This window comes from Hibiscus syriacus, unplaced genomic scaffold (assembly GCF_006381635.1).
Source record: "Hibiscus syriacus cultivar Baekdansim isolate YM2019G1 unplaced genomic scaffold, ASM638163v2 tig00005712_pilon, whole genome shotgun sequence".
Taxonomy (NCBI): Eukaryota; Viridiplantae; Streptophyta; class Magnoliopsida; order Malvales; family Malvaceae; genus Hibiscus; species Hibiscus syriacus.
The window spans coordinates 534,864-558,749 of record NW_024062065.1 but is presented as its reverse complement, the minus strand read 5'-3'; the positions used below and the strand labels follow the sequence as shown (position 1 = coordinate 558,749).

The window sequence follows — 23,886 nt, the reverse complement described above, 5'->3', positions numbered from 1 at the left end:
ATCCCTGATGCTAATCTGATATATGTTTCAAATTTTTTCTTTAGAGCCTTATAGATCCAACGATGAATGCTGCTAGAGGTCGTAGGACAGGACGTGTACGTGGTCGAGGGCGAGTTGCTTGACCTTCTGTTACGATCAATGATCCGATGTCACCATGTGATCCTCCTGTTCCGCAAGTAGATTCGACTCTTTCTCATGATGATCAGTTTACTTCTGTGAGAGACCCTCCTATCACTGAAGATGAGGATACTAAGATGAATGAAGACGCCATTAATAGAGCTATCTTCCGCATGTTTCAGAGAGCTGCTAGAGCTCCTAGTAACATGACTGCAGTGGAGATTTCAAATTCTCTGGTTGTTGCTGGTGTAGTTCTATTTGAGGGTATTACTGGTGGACCCCCGACAGACGCTGAGTATTGGCTCGAGGACACAGAGAGGATTATGGATGAGATGGACCTCGGACCTGAGTAGAAGTTGAAGGGGGCCCTAACTATGTTGAAGAAAGAGAGCTTTAGATGGTGGCAATCAATTTCTGGTAGTATTCCGAGAAACCAGTTAATATGGGATCTTTTTAAGACTCGTTTCCGGAGTCGCTACATCGGAGAGAGATACTTGCAGGAGCGACGTCAGGAGTTTCAGGATCTGGAGTAGGGTAATATGTCTGTTATGGACTACGAGGTTGAGTTCATCCGATTAAGCCGTTATGCTCCTGGACTTGTTGGCACAGAGACAGATAAATGCTTGAGATTCGAAAATGGACTCCGGTATGAGATCATGAGTCAAGTCGCTACCCACCGGGAGAGGAATTTTGATGCATTGGTTGAGATAGCCAAGACTGCTGAGGAAATAGAGCGATTGGGTATGAAGCACAAGAGAGATAGTGATCGAGTCCAAAATCGATTCAGGAGGCCTTCTGGTTCTGTTGATTCTTCTACACACCCTAGCAAGAGAGGCAGGGGTGAGTCATTTCGGAGAGGCGGTGCGAGTGTCAGACATGTTGCATCTGGTTCTTCAACTTTTCAGCCTTCTAGACATGGTGGATCTTCTGGGTCGCAATCTTTGCAGTCATGTAATTATTGTGGGAAACCTCATTATGGGGAATGCATGAAGAAATTGGGTACATATTTTAGATGTGGTTCAAGTGACCATATTGTAAAGGATTGTCCAGAGTTAACTCATTCAGTTCAGACACCAGCTCGTACTCCCGCTAGTTCTCATAGTACATTTCAGACTCCAACAGGGGGTCGTACTCAGGAGAGAGCACCTGGATCGGCTAATAGAGGCTGAGCATCTCAAAGTAGGGGTCCAGTCAGATCTGAGGCCAAAAAACCTGCATTGGTTTACACTGCTAGACTTCGACAGGATCGCGATGGGCCTAATGTGATTTCAGGTACTATTACTATTTATTCAGTTCCCTACTTTGCATTGTTTGATAGTGGTTCTACCAATTCCTATGTATCACATTCTGTTTCTGAGGCTCTAAATATTCCTGTTGAGAATACTGAGCATTCGGTGATAGTTCAAAGTCCCTTAGGCAAGTCCATTGTGTTGGATCGTATTTATAGAGAGTGCCCTATTGAGATCAATTGAGAGATTTTTCTGGCCGACCTGATGAAAGTTACCTTTGGAAGAGTTTGATTTGATTATCGGCGTAGATTGGTTGGATAAACATCGAGTAAATATTGATTTTGAGACCAAGAGAGCTGTTATGAAGACCTCAGATAATCGAAAGATTGTAATGATCGGAGAACATCGTGGATTTCTGACGAATGTTGTGTCTGCTTTAGTAGCTAAGAAGATGATCAGGAAGCGTTCTGAGGCGTTTCTTGCTTATATTTTGGATATTAGGAGTTCTCAATCTGATATTGAAGGTATCCTTATTGTCAATGAATTTCCTGATGTTTTTCCCGAGGAGTTTCCTGGATTACCGTCGGATAGAGAGGTTGAGTTTGAAATTGAAGTATATTCTGGTTCCACCCCGGTTTCAATGGCTCCTTATCGTATGGCCCCAAAGGAGCTTAAGGAACTAAAAGTCCAACTCCAGGAGTTGTTGGACAGGGGATTTATCCGACCTAGTATATCACCGTGGGGAGCCCCAGTTCTCTTTGTCAAGAAGAAAGATGGGACATTGAGACTCTGTATTGATTATAGGAAACTGAACAAGCTCACGGTTAAAAACAAATATCCTTTGCCCAGGATTGATGATCTATTTGACCAATTTCGAGGGGTTTCTATCTTTTCAAAAATAGACTTGAGGTCTGGTTATTATCAACTCAAAGTGAAAGATTCGGATATTCCGAAGACTGCTTTCCGTACTCGGTATGGGCACTATGAGTTTTTAGTGATGTCATTCGGGTTAACGAATGCCCCTGCTGCTTTTATGGATTTGATGCATTGGGTGTTTCGACCTTAATTGGATCAGTTTGTAGTTGTATTCATTGATGACATACTGGTGTATTCTAGAAGTGAAGCTGAACATGAGAATCATTTAAGGATTGTTCTACAGATTCTCATGGAGAATAAGCTTTATGCTAAGTTGAGCAAGTGTGAGTTTTGGCTAAGCGAAGTTACTTTTCTTGGACATATCGTTTCTTCTGATGGCATTCAGGTGGATCCGAGCAAAGTGGAGGCTATTCTGAACTGTAAGTAACCCAGGAACGTCTCGGAGATCCGTAGTTTCTTGGGCTTAGCTGGTTACTATCGTCGTTTCGTTGAGGGGTTCTCCTTTATTGCAGCTCCTATGACGAAACTATTGAGGAAGGATGTTCCATTTGTCTGGTCTGAGGACCAACAAGCTAGCTTTGAGAAATTGAAGACTGTTTTAACTCAAGCTCCAGTGTTGATTCAGCCTGAATCTGGGAAAGATTTTTATGTCTACAGTGATGCTTCTCATTCTGGATTAGGATGTATTTTGATGCAAGATGGGAAGGTTGTCGCTTATGCGTCGCGTTAGTTAAAGCCGCATGAGCGTAACTATCCTATTCACGATCTGGAGTTAGCTGCTGTGGTCTTTGCTTTAAAGATCTGGAGACACTACCTCTACGGAGAAAAGTGTTATATTTATATTGATCATAAGAGTCTGAAGTATCTACTTACTCAGAAAGAATTGAATTTGAGACAGCGTCGCTGGTTGGAGCTTCTAAAGAACTATGATTTAGAGATAGAATATCATCCAGGGAAGGCTAATGTAGTGGCAGACGCCTTGAGTCGTAAGGCAATATCAGATCTCAGAGCCTTATTCACCAACTTGAGTTTATTTGATGATAATAGTCTGTTAGCAGAGTTGTAGGTTAAGCCTACTTTGGCCGAGGAGATTAAGACCAAACAACTTCTGGATAGCTCATTGCTTTCCATTATTGAACAAGTTAAACAAGGATCGAGTTCAGAGTATACTGTGGATCAGGATGATATTTTGTGTTTTCACGGTCGTTACTGCGTTCCTAAAGATGATGATTTGAGGTGAGTTATTCTTCAGGAGGCTCATAGTAGTCCTTATGCTATACATCCTGGCGGGGACAAATGTACAATAATCTCAAAGAGCGCTACTTCTGGACTGGTATGAAAAATTATATTTCAGATTTTGTGGCGAGGTGTTTGACTTGTCAGCAGGTTAAGGCAGAACACCAACATCCATCTGGATTGTTACAGTCAATTAAGATTTCTGAGTGGAAATGGGAGCGCATTACAATGGAATTCGTTACTGGTCTTCCTCTGACTCCTTCTAAAAAGGATTCTATTTGGGTGATTGTTGATCGACTCACCAAGTCAGCGCACTTTATTCCTATCCGGATTAATTATTCTTTGGACAAACTGGCTAAGTTGTACATTTATGAGATCGTTAGAATTCATGGTGTTCCGTTGTCTATCATATATGATCGAGATCCGAGGTTCACTTCCAGGTTCTGGAAGGCTTTGCACGAGGCTTTGGGTACCCGTTTGAATTTCAGTACATCTTTTCATCCTCAGACTGATGGACAGTCTGAGCGAGTAATTCAGGTGTTGGAAGATATGTTACGGGGTTGTGTGATTGATTTTCATGGTAGTTGGGAAGATTTCTTGCCATTAGCTGAGTTTGCTTACAATAATAATTACCAGGCAAGTATTCACATGGCACCGTACGAGGCTCTGTATGGACGCAGATGTCGTACTCCTATATGTTGGACAGAGTTGCATGATAGAAAAACTTTGGGTCCAGACTTGGTTAAGGAGACTGAAGATACTGTCAGATTGATCCGTGATCGCTTAAAAGAGGCATTCGATAGGCAGAAATCATACACAGATAAGCGACGTAAGGATATCAAGTTTGAGGTTGGAGATCAGGTTTTTCTCAAGGTATCTCCATGGAAGAAGGAATTGAGATTTGGACGTAAGGGTAAACTGAGTCCGCGATTTATTGGGCCGTATCGTATTTTGAAGAAAGTTTGACCTGTTGCTTATCAACTCGAGTTGCCTCCCCAGCTCAGTCGTATTCATGATGTTTTTCATGTGTCTATGTTGAGGCGATACCGTCCAGATCCAGATCACATCATTCAAGTTGATGAGGTAGAGCTGAGGCCTGATTTGCCATATGAGGAGGAGCTTGTTCAGGTTTTAGAGAGAGATGAATGAGTTCTTCGGAATAGGCGAATTCCAATGGTCAAAATTCAGTGGAGTAATCGTAGTCCCTCATAAGCTACTTGGGAGACATTGGAGTCAATGGAGGCTCAATTTCCTCATCTATTTGCATAAGGTAAATTTCGAGGATGAAATTTCTTGTAGAGGGAGAGAATTGTAACAACCCATAAATTTGAAAAAAAATATATTTGTAATTTGAGGTTTTAATTAAGTAATTTGGTGAAATTTGGGGACTAAATTAAAAGATTTTAAAAATTCGTAGCTTGTTTTAGAGTTAAAGGAAATTCAGGGACCAAGCCATGAATTTACCCTAAAATGTTAGGTATGTGGTATTATATGCATGAATTGGTTTCTGAAAATCAGAAACCAATTCATCCCAAATTCCCTTCCCATAGCCCATTTTCCAACCACGATCCCGACGCCGTCCGAATTCCGGTCGTCGTTTTGAAACCACCATCATGTTCGTTATTGAGTGAGGAACAAGTCCCTTAAATTAATTGAAGCGAAACGCTGCCAAACGCCGGGAATTTCTAATCAAAGCCTCGACGTTTTTTTAGCTCAATCGTCGAGAAAATCTTAAATTCATCGTCGATTGTTGCTCCGTTTCCGACACCTCCGGCACCATCGTGTTCCTTGTGCCGTTCCGAGTACACCGGTGTCCTATTTTTTCTCCGGCGACGGCGGCGCGTGTGGTGGTGAAGCGGTCAAAGTTTCCAATTTGATGAAATCGAGCTCTCCGCCGTTCAAAAAATTGAACCGATATTTGTAAGTATCTCGAAATTGCTCAAAATAATTTTTAGAAATTTTTTCGTGAATTTTACGCAGCCAGAAGAGTCCTCACGCGCCCCCACTGCACGTGGGGAAGGCTAAAATAATCGGTTTAACCGGTTTTTCAAAGGGTTTGGCCGGTTCAGACCCTACCCGTTGACCCGATGACCCGACCCGACCCGACCCGTTGACCGAGTAACATTTTGGGAATTAATTCAAAATGGGTGCTATTTTAGGAATTTAATTCGAAAATGTGTTATTTTGGGAATTTAATTCGAACAAGGTGCTATTTTGAGAATTAATTCAAAAAAGGGTGCTATTTTGGTAATTATTTTAAAAAGGGTGTTATTTCTGTAAAATGGTTGACAGTTTGTTAACCTCCTTTGACCTGAACTTTGACCGGCCATTAAACAACCTATAATCTTTTCCGATAATACCTATCCTGACATTTTTCGACGTTCTGAATCTGTTTTTGGGGTCGGTTTCACAAAATTCAAACATGAAAGTATCTGAATCGTCAGTCAAACCCGTTGACTTTGATTTTGACCAAGAATTCAGAATTTCGGAAGGTCATACTTTATGTTTTTCGAAGTCCTGAATCTGATTCTGAAGTCCGTTTTGTCAAATTCTGACCCGAAATCCTCGAATCAAGCATGTGAACCCAAAAAGGTTTAGTATTTTAGTATTTTGATTATTTATTTGAGAATTGGTTAAGGAATTAATTCAGTAAAATATTTTATGAAGGTACCCGTGTTTCACATGAACGAGGATCAGTTAGGTCTGGAGTTGTTCGTTCGTCAGATCAGCTTGAATCGCGTACTACAAGAATTACCCGTAGGTTTCCGTATATTATTTAAATAAAGATTATTTATATTAGGATTCCAATATGGATTTTTCCAATTCGTAGGATCTAGCGCTGCAGCAGAGCGTGATCGACAAACCCAGTGATAGGCTTCCTTATCTGATTTCTCAGACTGTTACAGGTGTGTTTCCTGATAGTGTTATATTATTGTTTTAAAGTATATAAATATCTGAATACTGTGTATCTGATTTCTGATTTACTATATATTTCTGATATGATTTATGGTTACGATATTTTATACCGTTTTCTGAATACTGATTACCCAACATCTGAATTACCATACATTACTGATTTGATTTTTGATTTGTGTATTTCTGTTTATGGTTTTCAAGCTTGAAACATTCTTATTGTTTTTAAAGAATTATTCATTGTTTTACGCGCATAAATTCATATTCATTATTATCATTGGGGGGAAAATTATTGGAGGAAGATTATCTGCAGGTTCCTCGGCTGTGTGCTCAAGGCCTTACTGGTTGTGCGGGATGTATGGTTCTGGGGAACCTACACAAACAGATTGTGATAGGATGGAGTAATGTTCATGTTTTCAAAACATATTGCATAAACAAATTTTATTAAAATATTTTGTTAATATGTTTTTATACACTGTATGGAGTACACTGAGCTTTTTAGCTCATTCTCTTTCAGATAACAGAAAACCGTAAGCTAGCATATTTGACATCCGGAGATATCAACTACTTATTTTGTACGAACATATATATCTACATGTTTTCTGTTGTATCTGGTGACATGTATTTGTTATCGTTTTGGATATATTTGTATTATTAATATTTTGGTTTGTATTAATATAATGTATTGTAAGATATAAAAAAAACCTCTGAATAGGATATGTGACCACTTAAGTTTGGGTCTAACTTACAGACCGGGTCTGAGGGGCTACAAGGAGAATTTCCTGGAATAAATAGGTATTAATTACATCAAATGATAACGTCGGGGGATATCTAAAGTTCTACAAATCCACATGAATCGTATCATCTGAAAATAGTGATTATATACTGAACATACTTGTACACACACATGTAGAAGCTTAGCTCTGAAACCATGTCAACTTGAAAGCCTAAACCGATTAAATAATTGCATGCATTGTCGTTATCCTACCGGAAACATAAACTCATCAGGGGAAAAAATAAATACTGGAGAGAAACGATTCAACTAGTCGTCCGGTGGTGGCGATCCACCCACGACCATTTAGCTTAATAGCTCCCTATACATACATATAAAATAGAACGTTTCACTTAGCAACTTCATTCCTTCAATGGTTCATGTTTCAGAAGTTCAACATTAAAACACTACCAAATTGAATCAACATAACGCCACCTAGGGCGAAAACGGTGGGTAAAGTCCATCAAGTATCATCTTCTTCTGGGTCTTCCTCCTCGTGGAAATGCTGGAAAAAGAAAACAAAACCAAGTTATTGGAAAAACTGGTTTCAACAACAACAACAACAACAAAACCCTATTCCCATATGTAATGGGATAAGAGGGAGGTAGGGTAGTAGGCTGTCCCCCAACGCCAGGTTGAGAGCAGCTTCCGTAGAAGACATTGGCAAAACTAGTTTCCGAAAGGCAAATGCACAATGAACAAAGGAAGTATTGTTTTCCTTGTGCCATTGACAAGTTAACGTAATCGAGACAAATAGCATACATGGAAGGCAGGGATCTCGAGGGGGACAATCACACCCACTCTGGAAATTTCAATTTCCCATATAGTTTAAGTATTTTCTTTGTATTTATTATCGAAGATCTAATTTGACACCCCCTAAATTTCTAATATAACTTATTAAAAGTTCGCACCTTTGGATGGCATAAAGTCATGCGTTCGTCCTGATGGAAGGCATGATCAAAGGTGTAGAATCTCATGAGAAAACATTTCTTCAATGTCATGTAGTGTAAATTCCTGAAATATGCTTAATAATATTGCACATATTTGCAACCAAACTACAAATTCATGACATGCTATTTCCTAAAATATTATATTTTGAGATCATTTTGTTTTCACAACTGAGATCCTACAATCAACTAAGGCACTTTTCATAATATTTTGGTTTACCCTATACGCTTAAAAGTCCCTTATTTTGCAAACCCATTTGGTCACAGCATTGTGTTTTTATTGGCTCTTGGTACATTTCCGAGACAAGCTAATTAGTTAACATGTCCAGTAAAAATATTGTCCCTGCTAAATATTATTGTAGGTTGTAGCTTCATTGTGTACTCGGGACATTTAGGAGTATCATATAACTGTTATGCAAACAGCACAATAGTATGGCATAAGACAAAAAATAACTACCATTAAATACTGGTATAAGAGTTACCTGTTCAGACCCCAAAACATTTGAAGACGCGTCAATCTTCTGTAGAAACTTTTCCATGTTTGAAGCCATTCTAGCCATGTGGTTTTCCATAAGGGTATATTTTTCCTCCATGGCCTCCATTTTCACTGTCATCTTACGCACCTCCTCATTTGCGGAACTTTTGGCCTCGGAAGCCATCCTCACAAGGGCAGCACGGCTAGGCCTTGAGCCAAAAATACCAGTACGATTGGGACCCATTCCAGAAGTTTCCATGCAGTCGCCTTTTTCTTCTCCCATAACTTGACACAAGGTGTCATTTGACTCATCACTACATCGTGAGTTATTCTGCTTCTTAGCTTCTTGTTCGCGGATCTTTGACTGCAAAGAAAAACACAACTGTTCAACTTGCAAAATTTATCAAGGTCGGATGCATAAGATTTACACATAAATCTGCAACTAGCAAAAGTACAGTTGAGTTATTTGTACATACAATTAATTTTGACGCAGTCTCATCAACAGGCTGTCCATCCTTGCGTGTATGTGTTAGTATATAAAGCTCAGCTCTAGTTGGTTCCTTCCCATCAGGCCTCTTGTTTCGCTATTTCAACAACAAAAGCAACAGCTTCTTTCAAATATGGCCAAAGCAAAATATGAAACATGCATGTAACTACAGAAAATGAGAAATCACCTCCTCCTCACATATCCTTGCATAACTCTTGGTCCCTGATGAATGTCCACACGTCTGTTTTTTACGGATAGCCTTATTTCTTGCACAACGCTTCTACAAAGGGCAATTATAAACATTAATTACCAAAAATTTGCAGGTATTTGGGGTTGACAATCACTTTTCAGCATGTACCTTTGCCTCATCAGTGTTCCAGTATGAAATAAGACTTGACCATTGCTCAGGGACAACCCTTGGATCACATACCTTCAAGCGCTCTTCATCCGTCTTAAGAGAATAGTAATACGTTGCCTTTAAATCAGCTTTCCAGTCCCTCCATTTTGTACCAATAGCCTGCATGACCCAAGACTTGCCACTTGGATCAATGTCAAACTTTGTCTATATAGCAAATGGAAGAGGCAAAATGTCAATGAAAAAGGAAGTAATATGACACAGAAGGACAGAGCAAATGTTTTATCATGCCTGAACATAGTCCCACATGTCCACTTTATAAGAATCTGGCATTGCCCTCCAGTGAACAAAAGTAAGGGGTGCTCTGTGTCCATTCCGTGCTATAGTGCCCAGGAAGCAGCTTAGCTTGTATGCATTTGGACCAACAGGCTGTCCAAGCTTGTTGATCTGGACAAATATCTGCTCACCTTCTGCCAGGTCGTCCAAGAAGCGGCAGCGTGTAGGACCTCTTCCTTTCCTCTTTTTTGTGAACGGTTGCTGTTCCAAGCTCTGTGGGGTCTGCTCGGGCTGGGATTTGGCATGGCCCAACTGCTTCTGATTTACTCGGTTAGATTTATTGGTTGTGGGGCCAGCAGAATACTTAAGTGCACATCGAATACCCCTCACGGTAGAATCTGTAAGAGACATGTGAGAATGCTCTGCAAGAAGGGGAAAGAAAACCATATGTGCCACCGGAAAAGAAACACTAATATTAAGCTGCATCAAGATTGAAAGTATCAATCATTTTCAAATAAAAGAAATCTACAAACTTTCACAACACCTAAGCAAAATAACTCATAGCTGATGCAATTTTACAAGCAACTAAAGGTTATTCCAGATAATCATGTTTAGCTTTTATTTATGTTCATTACTGCTTTCCTGCTGGTGCGGATGGTTAAATTATCAAATAGCATAGAAGATAAGACCATCCATACAATTTATATAAGCACAAGGGTAAGCAGATAGTTACTAGATTGACACAGAAGCAGCGTTCAGACGGTACCAAAATCGACATTATCTTGCAGCTGGGACGACTGAGGCTGGCAATGGGTTGCCTTCGGTTTCCGTTGCTGTGGCTCACTAGATTCCCCATGGCTCAATGGGGACTGCAGGGGATGTGATCGGCCAGGGAGAACCATGGGATCCACTGGATAACAGGGAACATAGCCACGGGACCTTGTATAATCTGCTTGAGGCAGCAAGTGTGAGTGTCCTAGGGCAGAAAAATATAAAGTCAGATATATGTGAAGAAAAAATCTTGAGATCCCTCTAAATCCATTTTTTATAATTTTATTGTCTGTAACATGTTATGCAGATCCTTTGGAGAAAAATTACTTTCGAGTATATAGACAAATTCATGAAGATACTAAGCACGCATCTAAACTCAGAACCTATAATGATGGGTTATAACAATAAACAAAATAAGTAATCACTACGAATATAATGTCCTGATTACGAAATAAAAGACAGTATAAAGATCATTGGGAATCTGAACTCCTTTACGCACCACCATCTACGGCAGCCTGCAATTGAGAGAATTGTAGCTGGTTGATGCTCTGTTCATATGGCGGCCAGTAGCTCAAATGATGCTGTTGTAACTGGTCTGGTGGCTCACTGAGAATGGAGGCTGCAGGACCCATAGCTGAGTTCTTTTTTTGTTTCTTAGATGCATGTTTTTTGTGTTTTGGGGCTACATCTCCAGGAGGCTGAAAATTTGAATATCCTACAGCAGAAGGAAAAAAAGGACATAAAGAGAAATGAAAACAACTACATGGTAGCTGTAGTTGTGACAGAATGCAGCCAGATAGATGAAAATCAAGTGCATGGGCAAATTGATGACGAAACTAAATCTCAGACATGCAGAAAAAATGCATGCTTCCAAACTCAGAATCTGCTGTAATAACGGATTCTTGAGTACGGAAATAAAGAACCATTTAAGAATATAATGCCCTGATTACAAGTTAAAAGGGCAGTGCAACAGCATTTAATTGACTGATGCTATGCTGCTGCTGCAGATCATATGGCTGCTTGTGGGTAACAATCTGTTGTGCATCAAATACTGCAGTAGCCTTAGATGCATTCTTTTCTATTTTGACGAAGATGCATGATTTTTGTGTTTAGGGACCATGTCTTTAGGTAGTTAATGATAATGCGAATATCCTACAAAATCATTAATGGAGTGAGATAGAAATGAAAATAGCTAACTGGTGTCATCACATACCTGTGGCAGATAGAGTAAGATCAACAAGATTTAGAATCTTTTTTTTTTTGAGGTAGTGTTATTCTAGCAGAACCAGTAAACTTGTGAAAAATATGGTCATTTACATGTATAACATCAAAAAAAAATGTTAATGATTTCATTAAATATTACGCTACCCATTGCTGCGAAACCAAAACGACAACATAATCCCTTCTCAATGGCATGTTTTGAAGTTGAAATCAAATTAGTACGAGCTTTGAACAGGCAAAAAGGAAAGATATATTCTAAAACGTTATAGCACCCATCCAAGAGAAAATAGACAGAAATGAACATATTGCCTGTGCGAGCTTGTAACTGGGAGAATTGTGGCTGACTAGTGCTTGGTTGCGGATGGTGTGACAGCTGAGGTAGCTGATAACTCCCCGGAGGCAACTGTGTCCGTGTAGTGCTTGGTGCAGGTTGCGGCAACTGATGAGGTTGGCTATAGCCTGATGGAGGAAAGAAAAGATAATGATGATTAAAACCCAACTGACTATGGCTGGCACCATCTACCGCACCACCCACTGGATGGAAAGGCTCATGTGCACTATTTTTCGGAGCATAGTCTGTTGTAGATGGTTTGTATGAAGTTCCCACCAAGTGAATGAAAATTACAAGGTAAATGCTTAAATACCAAAACAAAATTCTCATAATTTCCCTATAATTGAGATTTCATAATCCAAGAACAAGGGCATTGACATTAGATAGATCATCATTGCACATGTATATAAACTTCCATTTCTCAACATTAACCTACCAATTAAGTAAGTACCCTACATTAGGTTTACCAGCTAGACTGCTATCATTTCATACATTCATTAAAGAGAAGTTTAATGTCATGATGTAATGTGAACAAAAAGGCATCTCCTGATATTGAGTTCCAATTCAAAAAGAAGTCGAAACTTTCTAGATATCAGTAAACCCCAAAACCTACTATCTATACATATGGTGGAATTTGTAATCACTTGTATTTGGCTGCACCAGTTACTTCTTCAGGGTAAAAATTCAAAAAATGGCAAAGTAGTTGGTATAAATTTTGGAGAAATAACCTGAAAGTAAGCAATAAGTAGTAACTCTGAACACGTACCATTAATCTTTCTTGATTGTTCAATGCTCAAGCCAGCGGCTATCCAGTACTTCATGAATTTTTTCTTCACTCGTTTCATTAGATAAACTATGTACTCTCCCTTCTTATTGGACTTGCAGCAGTTCTCCCAAATGTATTGCACGTCATTAAAAACGTCTTCTGCATTCATGTACTTTGTGCTATTCTCTAAATTACAACATATTGTACCAAAATCCATTGGGGTATCTATCACACTAAAGTAATCCTGTTTCCAGTAAACCACAACCCAAAAGGGAGGAAGGAGGGGGGAGGAGAGAGAGAGTTAGCGAGATAAATCAATATAACTAGAATAGATTCAACCCGAAGCATGCAGTTGATGAAGATAAATTGGCAACACAAATACACAATTCACAAATTTAGAAAAGTGGCAATACACTTACAGGTTTTCTCGAAGCAACAGGATCGGCGGGAACATTAAATGGTTGAGCCTCATCCATCTTCATTATTTTCTTAATCACCTGATAAGTTTAGAAAAATGGCAAACTAGCAATTTGGAAGTACCTCTTCTTTCTTTCTCAAGCATTGTAAGTGTTAATCAAGCAATGACTAAAAATTAGCAGTTATAAGGATCTCAGCATACCTCCAATGAAGCTTTCAGTTCTTTCATATTGTAGCGAGAGTCCTGCTGAGGCAACGTAGATTCATCCTGCTTTTTACTGGAAGAACGCAAAACCCTGGGCAGCTTATCACCATCTTTCCTTCCTTTCTTCAGTAATTTACTTGCTTTCTGCTTTGCATTACCATGTCCTTTAGTTGAATTCCTTGATCTCCTTTCAACTGATGAGTCGTCAGAGCTACTTTCTTCAGCACCAAATGACTTGTCACTGTCACTTGAAGAGGACGATGAAGATGAATTACTCTTGGCCCCAGCAGGGTCTAAGTTAACTACTTCCAAATCATTCGAATCTGCAGACACAGCCTCCTCTTGCCTATTATGGTTAATAAAATTTAAAAATACTTCCTCGCTTTGGTTCGCTGTTTTTTCAACTTGGTTCACTGCTTTTTCATTTTTGGCCAATGCAGCTGGTTTTCGGGCAGGGAGCTTCCTGCATGCTCGTTTTCGCTTGGTTCTCATTCTCTTTCAACTGCTTAAGAGCTGCAGAGACTGGAACAGAAAACAGATTGCTTTAAATTATTGCTCATAACCGTACACTGTGAAAATAACAACAAGATCAGTAATATAATAGTTAAAAAAAACAAACAGAAGCAAAATTTGATCAAGGAAGTGAATAAACTAGTAAAACCTTGAAGGCAACGAACCAAAAATCCCCAAATCTCTAGAAAGCAGTATTTTCTAGCTAATTGCTTATCTTAAGAGCTTCAACTTTCAATAGACTAAGTAATTCAGCCGATCTAAACTATGCTCTAATTGTACAATGAAATGAAAGAGAGAGAGGACGAGAGAGAGCTACCTATGTCTTGCGAGATGCGAGTAAAATCGAGGAGGGGTGTCAGAGCTATCTTTTTGGACTCAATTCTCGAAGTGAAAGAGTTATAGTCGAATTCAGCTGATAACCGTGACGATCATGGAATCGCAGCGCCGCTAAAAGTAGAAGAAGCGAATAAAACCTAACTAAGAATCAGCGACGGTTTCAAATGGACTTCCATGCCGATGAGGATAAAATGGGGCAAAAATCCGACGGTCAAGATTGATCGTTTCAGTTTCCTGACGTGATTTGTCCTTTTAGTGACGAAATGTATAATACCCCACGCGATGGGCAAAATCATACAGCATGAAAACATCATTCTCCTTCTTATGATTTAATCTCTACTTTTTATATATTAATTTTTGAATTTCAGAATTATTTTCAGTTCATTTTTTATAATATGATATTTTAATATTATATAATGTGATATATCATATCATTAAATAATTAAATTTTATATTTTATGAAAGTAAGGTTATTTTAATATTTCTAATAGTTTATGCAAAAATAATCATAACCATATTGTTTTTAACAAAGGAAGGATGTTATACAAAGTATCTAAGACATATATGAATTTAAAATTTTAGGAGGAAAGATTGTCCCGTCCATCCCCTTTATTTATCCATGTTGTTAACAAATTTCATGTATACTTACACAAGACAAGTTGAAAATGTGTTTGGCTAAGACTATTAACTGAACACATTCATAATATATGTGATCTGCTTATATATTATAAGATGTCAACTATCATGTACGAAATTATTGTAAAATGTTCCATTCAATTGAAAATATAACACATCAAATATAAAACATATTTTCCTAAAGTTTTCTCTCTCGTGATCTTAAAAAAATAGTAATATAAATATTCAATGAATCTATTAAAGTAATAATTTAGAATATTTTTTCAACTGTACATTATATATTTCAAAATTTGAAGATTATATTCAATATTGAATTGTAAAGATTCAAAGTTCTTATGTGATGCTTTCATGAAGGTGGAATATATGTATGTGTTGTTTTTTTTACACATGTTTTTGTCTTAGTGAATATTTTCAGTAAAATTTTAAATAATATAACATATTATGTGTGTTAAAGATATATGTAATATTTTTTTAGTAATATATTTTTGCATGTATTTATGTGTATGTCAATTATAATTAGAATAAGGGTTAATTTTACAAAATGTGTCCAACCTATGCCCGTTTTTTTAGTTTTGTGCCTAACGTTTATTTCGTTTTAATTTGATGCCTAATGTTTCATTCCGTTACTCAAAATGGGTTAAGTCGTGACGAACCGTTAAATTTAGCTGTTAACCCATTAAAAACGTCACATAACATATTTTCTAATATTAAAAATGATTTTTGAAAATAAGAAAACAATTAAAATGAAAAACAAAATCTGATTTAGTGTTTCCCTCTCTTTCTCTTCTCTACCTTTTCCCTGAAATTGAATTCAATAACCCTAAATCAGTTCACCAGCCTTTAGGGGTTCAATATCATAAGCTTTGACAGTAGGTTCCTCGTTGTTGGCCATTGAATGACTTCCCGTATCATTAGTAGTAGCCGGCCGTTTAACATCGGTGTCGTCTTCAGCAGAGGTTTCAACATCAGAAGCTTTAGTTTGAGGTTGAGAGGAGGAATCGGCAGATTCTGAGTCCATCCATTCTACCAAAATGCAATCAAAGTTACACCAGTAATCTGAACAAAGGACAGAACTCTTAAACTATGAGTTAAAAACGCATTATCAAATCATCAATGAGTTGCGATGCCGATTCAGTGAATCAATCCAAAACTAAACCAAGAAAAAAGCATGCGTTTTTTTCTGAACAAAACCTCAAAACATTCTTTAATGGAGCCAAAGAACTGAAACAAGTTTCGTTATATGTATTTTGGAACAGTTATTTTCTTTTTTAATTATAAAACTAAGCACCAAAACCTCTGCTGAAGACGACACCGACTTTAGGGTTCTTGAATTCAATTTCAAAAAAGGGAGATGGGAGAGAGAGTGAAAGACTTATTAGGTTTAGTTTTTCATTTTAATTTTTTTTATTTTTATAAATAATTTTTAATATTAAAAATATGTCAAGTGATATCTTTAATGGGTTAATTGTTAAACTTAACCTATTTTTAGTAACGGAATGAAATTTTAGACACTAAACTAAAACGAAATAAATGTTAGATACTATATTGGAAAAACGGGCATAAATTTAACACATTTTGTATACTTAAACCTTAGAATAATGTACATTAAATATATGACTTTAATGTATTTTTTTGTTGTCCACTCGTTCAAAGGCTTTGCCCTAACTATTATGGATTGACCTCCCAACGGAGATTTTTTGCATGTATAAAGACTCGAACATGAGATTTTACTTAAACGATATCAAGTTGTTTACTACTTTGATGTACTTTATTATTAGGATTTTATATTTATTAGGATTAAAATTCTATATGATACCTATTATTTATACCTGTAAATACAGAATTTAAATAAAATATTATGCACAAATTATATTGAGTTAATAATACAAATTTCTCTCCTTGTTCTTGTATCTATTTTTCTTATTGCTTTTGTGGCTCGTGTTCCATACAAAATACATTACTTTAAGTAATTAGTTTTTATTATTTTCGTTCGAATAAATAATTTAATATCGGAATTTAAAAATATAAAAAACGTTGCTCTTCAAAATTTATCATTCAAACGTAAATTAAGTAGCACGAATTAAGTGATTAATATATTTGTTATTATCCTTGAAATTTCGAGTACGAGTATGATTTATGTATGAATATGAACGTTCATTATAAAATGATTGAAAGTCACTAAATAATACTAACTTGTATTTACTACATATTTAAAAAACTCAAAGTAAGTAATTAAAAAATAGTCATAGTTTAAAGATATACTTTAAATATTTAAAAATTTAAGGATCGTTTTAATATAAAAATTAGATTACAACACACTCTTAAATAAAAGATGTTATTGTTTTACTTTTAGATCGTTTAGTTGAACAAACTCAATCAAATTTACGATTCAAAATTTGTCCATGAATTACTTTAGATTTATAAAAAGACATACAATGAATATATTATCTAATTTTTAGGGTTAAAATAAAAATTAAACCCTTTTACTAACATATTTTATTATCAAACTAACAATATTCAACGTCTCAATCGAAAAAGACTTCATAAAACAATAACGCAAATAATTAAAACTTAACTTTTATGAATTTGTGAGTAACAATGTACAAATATAAAAGATAAGTGACCATTCCGCTATTTATCCTTAAATTTTCCCCTGATGTACGAAGTGTCAAATGACAGTTGGTCCGTGACCCTCCTAAAGAAAAGTCGTGTCCTTAAAACGAAATCTCCCAAAATATCAGGACTAAAATAATGGGTTGGAACCAAAATTTGCCGGTTCCCGCCCGAGTCTAAAAGTTAAAATAAAAAATCAAACTTTCCCTAAAAAAACAAACTTCCTTTTAAAAAGTGTTCTCCCACTACTTATTGCTCCCACACTGGCAACTCGCAAGTTTCAAACGTCTATATTCCATATTTTCTCTCTATCCAAACAGTAAAACAGAGAGAGAATCCTTCACCCCTCTCTCTGTTTTGTGTCTCTCTCTGTCTAGTATCGGGGACTGTTTCGGAAATGGGGAAGGGTTCTGAACGAAAGCGTCAAAATAAGTCCGATGAATCTGTCGATTCGGAACCCGAAACCCGAGACCAAGGTGTGACTACTTTGTTGGACCCTACCAAATCGAAAAAAGCCCGAAAAGTTGTAGCCGATTCCGACCTTTGTCTCGTCGGTCCGCCCATTGCCGCTGATAAAGCCCGAGAACGATGGCCGCAGAGATATCAGTCAAAGGTTAGCAAGCAACATATGGCAAAAAAGAGCCTGCATTTTGTATTTTTTTCCTTCTAATTTTCTTTGGACTCGGCTTTATACTCGGTTTTTCATTTGTTGTTTACAGAATAAGGTTAAGAAGCAGGCTGTAACTGAGACTTCAAATGAGTAAGTTCATTTACTTGTGAACAATAAAGAAGCACATTGCTTCATTTATCGATTATACATATTTTATATTTGGCTTAATATAAAAATAAGTTACTAAACCGTACTCAATTGCCTAAAGATTTAAAATAAGTGCATAATGTTTTCTCACTCAAACTTTTAGGTACAAGCTGTTAACAAAAAATTAGGCGCCTAAAAGTGTAATCTATAAAACATTAGACATTTATTTTTAATAAAAAAATTCTTTAGTCACCAAAAGTCAACTTTGAGTTTAGTTCAGTCTCTTATTTTTGTATTAAGCCTTTACATTTTAGTTGTCTAAAGTATTTTTAGTCAGTCTCATCCTTTAATAAAACACGCCGATCACTCAAAATATGATTTTTAATTAAATTTTATTGATATTTTGAGTGGTTGATGTATTTTTTTTAATTAAGTCTTATTTATATTGAGTAATGGGTACAACGTTTCGATGATTACTAATGCTTATTAATGGGTAAGAGTTTTGTATATTTGTACTGTTGATGCTTATCAATGTTGTTGAGTTTTGTTTTTTTCTTCTTTCCCAATTATAAGCGAGGGGGATGAGGTACTACAAGCAAGGAATCATCATACAGAGGCTATGGTTGATGGTTGTCTCTACAAATTGGGAGATAATGCATATGTTAAGGTATGGTTTTATGTGTTAAAATGATGTATGACATTCTCTTTTCTGATTAAATTGATAATTTTGAATGATCATTTGCCTGTAGGCAGAGGATGGCAGTCCTGATTATATTGCCAGAATTGTTGAATTCTTTGAAACAATTTACGGGGAGCCGTACTTCAAAGCTCAATGGTTTTATAGAGCTGAAGATACCGTGAGAACTATTTATATGAAACTTGGTGGTTTTGATAAGCATTATATTGATCTTGTTTGTCCGGTTTTCCTTAAGAGCACTCATTGTTCAATTTATTTTGGAAATTTTAGGTTATCAACAAGGAAAATGCACATTTGATCTATAAGAGACGTGTGTTTCTCTCTGATATCCAAGATGACAATCCTTTGAACTGCATTGTTTCCAAAGTAGAAATTGCTGAAGTTGCACCCGATGTAAGGCTGACACATGTAGCATGCCATTGTTCCTTATGTTTTTCTTATACAAGCTTGAACTTTTTTTTTAATTTCTTATCTCAGATTGACTTAGCTGCTGAGGAGGGAAAAATCCCTGAATCGGGTTTATATTGCAATATGAAGTACTCGTTACAGCACTTAACATTCAAAAACATATTCACTGGTAATGTGTCATCCTTTTACTGATTTTGGAGATTATTTCCATTTACAGTGAAGGAAAAGCTAACAAGTTAGCTATTAATGTGTATCTTTTAGTTCTCTCATTGGTTTTGTTGCATTTTTCTATGTATTTGATTTATTTGTTTCATTAACATTTTCATATTATAATTGCAGAGATTTCTAAAAATAATAGTGGTACATCTTCAGTAGTTTCCAGTGAAAGTGATTCAAATGAATGTGGTTCAAACAATACTATCTCAGAAGCTCAGAAGTTTGATAAGTCGCAGAAATATTTGCTGGATCTTTATTCTGGTTGTGGGGCTATGTCCACTGGCCTTTGCATGGGGGCCTCCATAGCTGGCATAAAGCTTGTCACAGTGAGTTCATAATGGTTCCATAACTTTTACAATACAATTTTTGTTTATTTATTACTTTTTTTTTTTCATTTTTGGTTGATTGAGATTGTTTTCCTAATTTTTTGTACTGTAGAGGTGGGCTGTTGACATAAATTCTTTTGCTTGTAAAAGTTTGCAGTGGAACCATCCTGAAACTAAGGTAAACCATTTATTGTTAGATGACTATTAATACATTTCAGCTATTTAGTATTGACTATTATTTCCTATGATGACTATTAGGTGAGAAATGAGGCAGCAGAGGATTTTTTGTGTTTGCTGAAAGAGTGGGAAAAGTTATGCCAACAGTTCTCCTTGCTTGATCCAAACAAATCATTGGAAGATTCTAGTGAAGTTGTTGAGGAAGTGGATGATGATGACCAAGCATGTGAAGAAGAAGAAAAGGAGGGACAAGATGATAGTGGCTCTGAGGATTCTGAAGATTTTGAGGTTGAGAGATTGTTGGACATTTGTTTTGGCGATCCTAATAAAATGAGAAAGCGAGGAATATATTTCAAGGTATCATTATTATTATTCAAACCTCCAAGAATGAAGATTTACAACCAGTTATGGTAGTTTGTTGCCATATTTTATCTTTTTTTTATCATATCAGTGGTGCATTTCGGTAAAATTATATGCACTAACTAGTAATTGCAAGTAAACTTATCTCTTGGATTCAAATGTTATTCAAGTTTTTATCTCATATATAGGTACGTTGGAAGGGTTATGATAAAAGTTATGATACTTGGGAGCCTGTTGAGGGCTTGAGGTAATCTATTTTAGCTCATTTACATCCATGAGAACTCTCTTACCTTGTATAGTAATTTACTTAATGCTCTTTTTATTTTCAGTAATTGTCAAGATAGGCTGGAAGAATTTGTGAGAAAAGGTCACAAATCAAACATACTGCCTTTGCCTGTAAGGTTTTTTTTTTCTCTCTTTTGATTATATGAACTTATTAAATTAGTGCTGCATATGGAAGATAACATTTTCTATTTTATTTCATTCGTTCTTGCAGGGAAGTGTTTATTTTATATGTGGAGGGCCTCCATGTCAAGGCGTTAGTGGGTTTAATCGTTTTAGAAACTCAAATGCACCATTGGAAGATGAAAAAAATAAGCAGTTAATTGTATATATGGATACTATAGAGCATTTGAAACCGAGATATGTACTAATGGAAAATGTCGTGGACATATTAAAGTTCGCTAAGGGCTTTTTGGGACGGTATGCTGTTGGCCGTTTAGTTTCCATGAATTATCAGGCTAGAATGGGGATGATGGCTGCTGGAAATTATGGTGTTCCACAATTTAGAATGAGGGTTTTTCTGTGGGGTTCACATCCTTCAGAGGCAAGTATAATTAAAGTTGTGTAGTATGATGAAATCATAAGATAATTGTTTAAAACTTTACCTTTTCCCTTTTCCACTTTAGAAATTGCCTCCATATCCATTGCCAACTCATGAGGTTTTTTCTAGAGGAGCTGTTCCAAATGAGTTTGAGGTATGTATGCTACTAAACTTAAATTGTTATGTTTTTTATTGTTTAAAAAATAAAAAATTCAATATATTATTTTTTTTCGAGTTGCTTGCGAGCTTTTTGAGTTAGGTATCAAGTAGTTCGCTTTGGTTTGTTAAGAATTCGAGTTGACTAAATTGAACTTGAGTTGCTTGCGATATGTCTCGTCTCATTTGCAACCCTAATTGTTACTAGATACTTTTTTGGTTCTACGTTGAATCTATTTATTTTGATACTAGGAAATACACGTTGCATATGACAAAAAGGATACTTTTCAGTTGAAAGCCGCTCTCACTCTTGGTGATGCAATTTCTGATCTTCCACAAGTATGTTTCTGTTTTTGTACTTTTTTAATGTGTAATTTAGTAGACTTTGGAATATGTTGTTTAGCTTCTTATATTGTTATAGGTTTATAATGATGAGAGTCAAGACCAGAGGAACTATGAGACAAAAGCTCGAACAGAATTTCAAAAATTTATTAGATTGCCGAGGAAAGGTACGTTTCCTTGCATTACTTGTTGTGTTCATGTGTTTTGGGATATCTTAAAACCAACCTTTTCTGTTTGTATGTAATAAATTTAGTTATATTTTCTATGTATCATTCTTGAAATTCTGTATGATAATCAGTGTTTGCAATCAAAGGCTCATGATTATTGGATTAGATCTTATACATGTAAAAATGAAGGATAAACTACTTATTTAGTCAGTCAACTATTTTTGTGACTGTTTTGGTCACCTGCTGATAAAAAAATTAACTAAATTGCTGATGTGACAATTTTTTAATTTTTCAATGATGACAAGACATTACCTTATGATGACTCATCAAAATTACCATTAACTTTTTAATGATGGGTGTCTAAAACGGAACCAAAATATAACGTCAGATATGATTTTGAAATAAATAGTTGAATGATCGAAATGGAATCTTGAGACTAAATACGTAGTTTACCCAAAAATGTATCATCACTTAAATGAACTTGGTCTTTATGTGCTTTATAATATTTTACAACTACGTTTTGTAATGTGCAGGTGTAACATATTTAACGGTTGATTCTCGACATGTACCATCTTCTGGAATGCTTTATGATCATCAACCTTTGCAATTGAATGCTGATGACTTGGAACGTGTTTGCCAGATTCCAAAGAAGAAAGTATGTTCAGTTCACTTGATTGATATTCTTGGATCGACATATTTCTCTTTCTCAATAGCTAATATTTTATTTTTCCAGGGTGCAAATTTCAGGGACTTACCTGGTGTATTAGTTGGTGAAAACAAGAAGGTGGAGTGGGACACAACAATGGACAGAGTGTTGCTCAAATCTGGAAAACCATTGGTATTTTGTTGTCTACAACCAGTCAGCTCTTGTTTATTAAATTGTTTTCGTTCAAGTTTTTTAAGCTAAATGTTTACAGGTGCCAGATTATGCCATGAAATTTGTCAAAGGGAGATCAACCAAGTAAGCATGGCTTAACTATTATTGACAAATTTTGATTTTGCTACAATGTTTTTGCACAACTTTATATGATGACTGGAATTTAGGCCATTCGGTCGTTTGTGGATGGACGAAATTGTCAACACAGTGGTAACAAGAGCTGAACCTCACAAACAGGTTCCTTTTCCCCTTCTCTTTTTAGGTATTGGATTGCAAGGATTAAGGATGTTTATGGGTAGGGATGGTCATTTCCCTGAACCTGATGGTTTTTGGGCGTGACTGGTCGTGTCTGAGTTTAAGATGAAAAAATATCTAAACTAAAAGATCATTGCAATTAAGTCATTACTTTATCTAATAAAAATAAGGAACCTCGGATTAGATATGGCGTGAATGGAAGGGTTTAATCTTTGGGTGGGTAAAAAATTTGACCTTACCCGATTATCTTATTTGTGTTATTTAAATATATTGTATTTTTCACTTAAAAAGCAAACCTTTTTGGCAGACGGTCATCCATCCTTCCCAAGATAGGGTGCTTACAATCCGTGAGAATGCAAGATTACAAGGATTCCCGGACTGCTACAAACTTTTTGGGACTATTAAAGAGAGGTTTGTTGACTCTGTACATAAAATTTCAATCCAATTTTAAGTCAAATGTTGTTTAGTCATAAATGAATTTATTGATGTGGATTTTATTAGCGATACTCAAGACATGTAAAGAATCATAGCGTAGTCCAATTACAAAGCACACTTTTCTCTTGCTGTTTACCAGGTACATACAGGTCGGAAACGCTGTTGCTTTTCCGGTAGCAACCGCATTGGGATACGCTTTAGGTTTGGCTTGCCAGAACTTATGCGACGACGAGCCACTGATGACTCTTCCTTTCAAGTTCCCGGATTGCCTTGCACGGTCTTCACACATGCAAGGAGACGATGACGGTTCTGAATGAAGTACAAACTTACAAACCAAGTAACAGTTTTGTTAATGCAAATGTAGCAGCTTCTTTCAGGGTGTTTTTACCCTCTTCTCG

General features: G+C 36.4%; 2 protein-coding genes across 5 annotated transcripts; one reads left to right on the top strand and one right to left on the bottom strand.

Moving 5' to 3' along the window:
• Positions 1-7,319: 7,319 nt before the first annotated feature.
• On the bottom strand, positions 7,320-14,426 carry LOC120199931 (SWR1 complex bromodomain subunit bdf1-like). 4 transcript variants are annotated; one of them, XM_039200897.1, is made up of 13 exons: positions 14,224-14,421; positions 13,392-13,916; positions 13,192-13,269; positions 12,773-13,016; positions 11,985-12,134; positions 10,954-11,169; positions 10,450-10,659; positions 9,699-10,105; positions 9,411-9,614; positions 9,240-9,332; positions 9,042-9,149; positions 8,573-8,929; positions 7,320-7,648 (listed from the first exon to the last, which is right to left on the bottom strand). In XM_039200897.1, exons 2-13 carry the CDS (start codon positions 13,884-13,886, stop codon positions 7,607-7,609), a joined length of 2,604 nt encoding a protein of 867 aa, XP_039056828.1. In that variant the 5' UTR covers positions 13,887-13,916; positions 14,224-14,421; the 3' UTR covers positions 7,320-7,606. The 4 variants fall into 4 exon arrangements, with proteins under 4 accessions (XP_039056828.1, XP_039056831.1, XP_039056829.1 ...); XM_039200900.1 differs by having other exon boundaries at positions 7,517-7,648; positions 9,411-9,569; positions 14,224-14,426; XM_039200898.1 differs by having other exon boundaries at positions 7,517-7,648; positions 9,699-10,081; positions 14,224-14,419.
• Positions 14,427-17,786: 3,360 nt separating this feature from the next.
• On the top strand, positions 17,787-23,879 carry LOC120199932 (putative DNA (cytosine-5)-methyltransferase CMT1). Its single transcript, XM_039200901.1, has 21 exons — positions 17,787-18,105; positions 18,212-18,252; positions 18,823-18,916; positions 18,999-19,106; positions 19,217-19,339; positions 19,424-19,523; positions 19,694-19,896; positions 20,009-20,074; positions 20,155-20,430; positions 20,622-20,680; positions 20,763-20,829; positions 20,930-21,259; positions 21,342-21,410; positions 21,665-21,751; positions 21,834-21,921; positions 22,455-22,576; positions 22,655-22,759; positions 22,839-22,882; positions 22,966-23,035; positions 23,361-23,464; positions 23,628-23,879. The coding sequence occupies exons 1-21, from the start codon at positions 17,890-17,892 to the stop codon at positions 23,803-23,805; spliced, it is 2,550 nt and encodes an 849-aa protein (XP_039056832.1). The 5' UTR covers positions 17,787-17,889; the 3' UTR covers positions 23,806-23,879.
• Positions 23,880-23,886: the final 7 nt, after the last annotated feature.